The sequence below is a fragment of the Psammomys obesus genome, unplaced genomic scaffold, assembly GCF_907164565.1.
Source record: "Psammomys obesus unplaced genomic scaffold, mPsaObe1.curated_primary_1811, whole genome shotgun sequence".
Classification (NCBI taxonomy): domain Eukaryota; kingdom Metazoa; phylum Chordata; class Mammalia; order Rodentia; family Muridae; genus Psammomys; species Psammomys obesus.
Window position 1 is genome coordinate 9,219,556 of NW_026587216.1, and position 1,989 is coordinate 9,221,544.

The 1,989-nt window shown below is 38.4% G+C and overlaps 1 protein-coding gene across 1 annotated transcript; it reads left to right on the forward strand.

Moving 5' to 3' along the window:
• Positions 1–330: 330 nt before the first annotated feature.
• On the forward strand, positions 331–819 carry LOC129673670 (gastrula zinc finger protein XlCGF67.1-like). Its single transcript, XM_055603561.1, has one exon. The coding sequence runs from the start codon at positions 331–333 to the stop codon at positions 817–819; it is 489 nt and encodes a 162-aa protein (XP_055459536.1).
• The last annotated feature ends 1,170 nt before the right edge of the window (positions 820–1,989 follow it).

Genomic DNA, 1,989 nt, shown 5'->3' on the forward strand with positions numbered 1-1,989 from the left:
TTGTTCTTGATGTAGGGAAACAGTATCAGCTGAGCAAATCTATCCCCTGCATCAATTTGCATCCCCTGTTTTAAATATGCCATGATTTTAATTTCTTCCTTGCAATCCCCATCTACAATACCTGGGTGTACAATAAATCCTTGAGAAGTTAATTCACTTTTCAAGACCATCTCTGCTGTTCCTGTAGGCAAGGGACCATAAACACCTGTGTTCAGTTTGTTAACATTCAACTCTTGGGGATATGGTAAGAGGTTTATCTTTATTATATGTATCAAATCTAAAATTCTTAGATTTTATTTTCCTGCCTGCCTATTATCTCCTAGCTGCCCAATGGAAGACTGCTCGTATTGTTTGCTGAGGGGCCTCGAGCTGACAGGCCCCTTCATTGGAAAGAATGTGTCAAATGCTTTACCTGGGTCTCATATCTTCACGCTCACCGTAAAAGCCATACTAGTGACAAACCTTACAGGTGTGAAGGATGTGGCAAATGCTTTACCCAGGTCTCAAGTCTTCACTCCCATCCCAGAATCCATACTGGTGAAAAGCCTTAGATGTGAAGAATGTGGAAAATCCTTTTCTCTTATCTCAGCTCTTCAAACTCACCTTAGAATCCATACTGCGGACAAATCTTACAGTTGTGAAGAATGTGGTAAATGCTTTACCAAGGTATCAAATCTTCACTCTCACCACAGAGTCCACATTGGTGAAAAGCCTTACAGTTGTGAAGAATGTGGCAAGTCCTTTACCTGGCCCTCAAATCTTTATGTTCATCACAGAATCCACACTGGTGAGAAACCTTCCAAATGTAAAAGAATGTAGCAAGTCCCTTACCCAGTTATCAAATCTTCACTTTCATCACAAAATCCATACTGTGGACAAACCTTACATAAGATAAAAATGTGGTAAATACTTTTCCTGGGTCTCAAATCTTTACTTTCATCACAGAATCCATACTGGTGACAAACTTTATACATGTCAAGAATGTCAGAAATCCTTTATCACATGTTCATCTCTTAGAAGGTATCAGAATATTCACATAAAACATAAACTCCATTATGTTTCTTAGTATTTCTCACAGTAATTTACTGCATTAATTTTCAAGGGGCCATTTTTTCCACAGATTCAAAGACTTTTATTAATCTTCAAAGCATAAACAATACAAGGAAAGTCTCTTTAGGAAGTTTTATACTTGCTGTACATTTAGAAATATTCTACCATGTCTGCTATAAAGAAATGGACTTTACAGACATATGATATGACTTTATTAACAGCTGAAGCCAGTCTCTGTATGAAGTCTGTGAAGGATTCTCCAGGGCATTGTATTATCTTAGTAAAGGGAATAAATTTTCCCAGGCTCCTCAGCCATATCTCAAGCTCTTAAAGCTCCGAAGCTCTCAACTTCCCTTCAAAACCCTGACCCTACGTAGACCAGAAAGGAGGTTAGTAGGGACAGGAGATATAGACCTTAGATTTAGTTCTTTTGGGGGATATTACACAATTCTTTGTCAGGATTCCAACAGTCCAGCAAATATTAGTGACACAAATCAGCAGTGCGTCCGTGTAGCATTCTCTAAAGCATTTCAGGAGCATTCTCTCTGTCTCTGTCTCTGCTACTATTTATATGTTCCCAGATTCCTCACAAGGATGTTTTTCAGCTGACAACACTCATGGCCTTCGCACTTGGCAGTTTCCAGCTGACAAAGATCACATGTCCTCTCACATGGCGGTTTCCATCTGGCAAAGATCACACATCCTCTCACAAGGCTGCTATCAGCTTTGGATAAACTAAAAAAATTTCCAAATCCCACACCACTTGTGATCACAACAAAAACATATTTACATAACATAGCTAAGTTAAAAAAAATACTTCCATTGTAGGCCATGCTTTAGGTAAAAATGAAGTTAAAAACATTGTAAGTTGTATGGAACCCATAGGCTGAATGAATTTATTGATTGCTCTCAGATCTGTTAACATCTGCTTTCTAGATT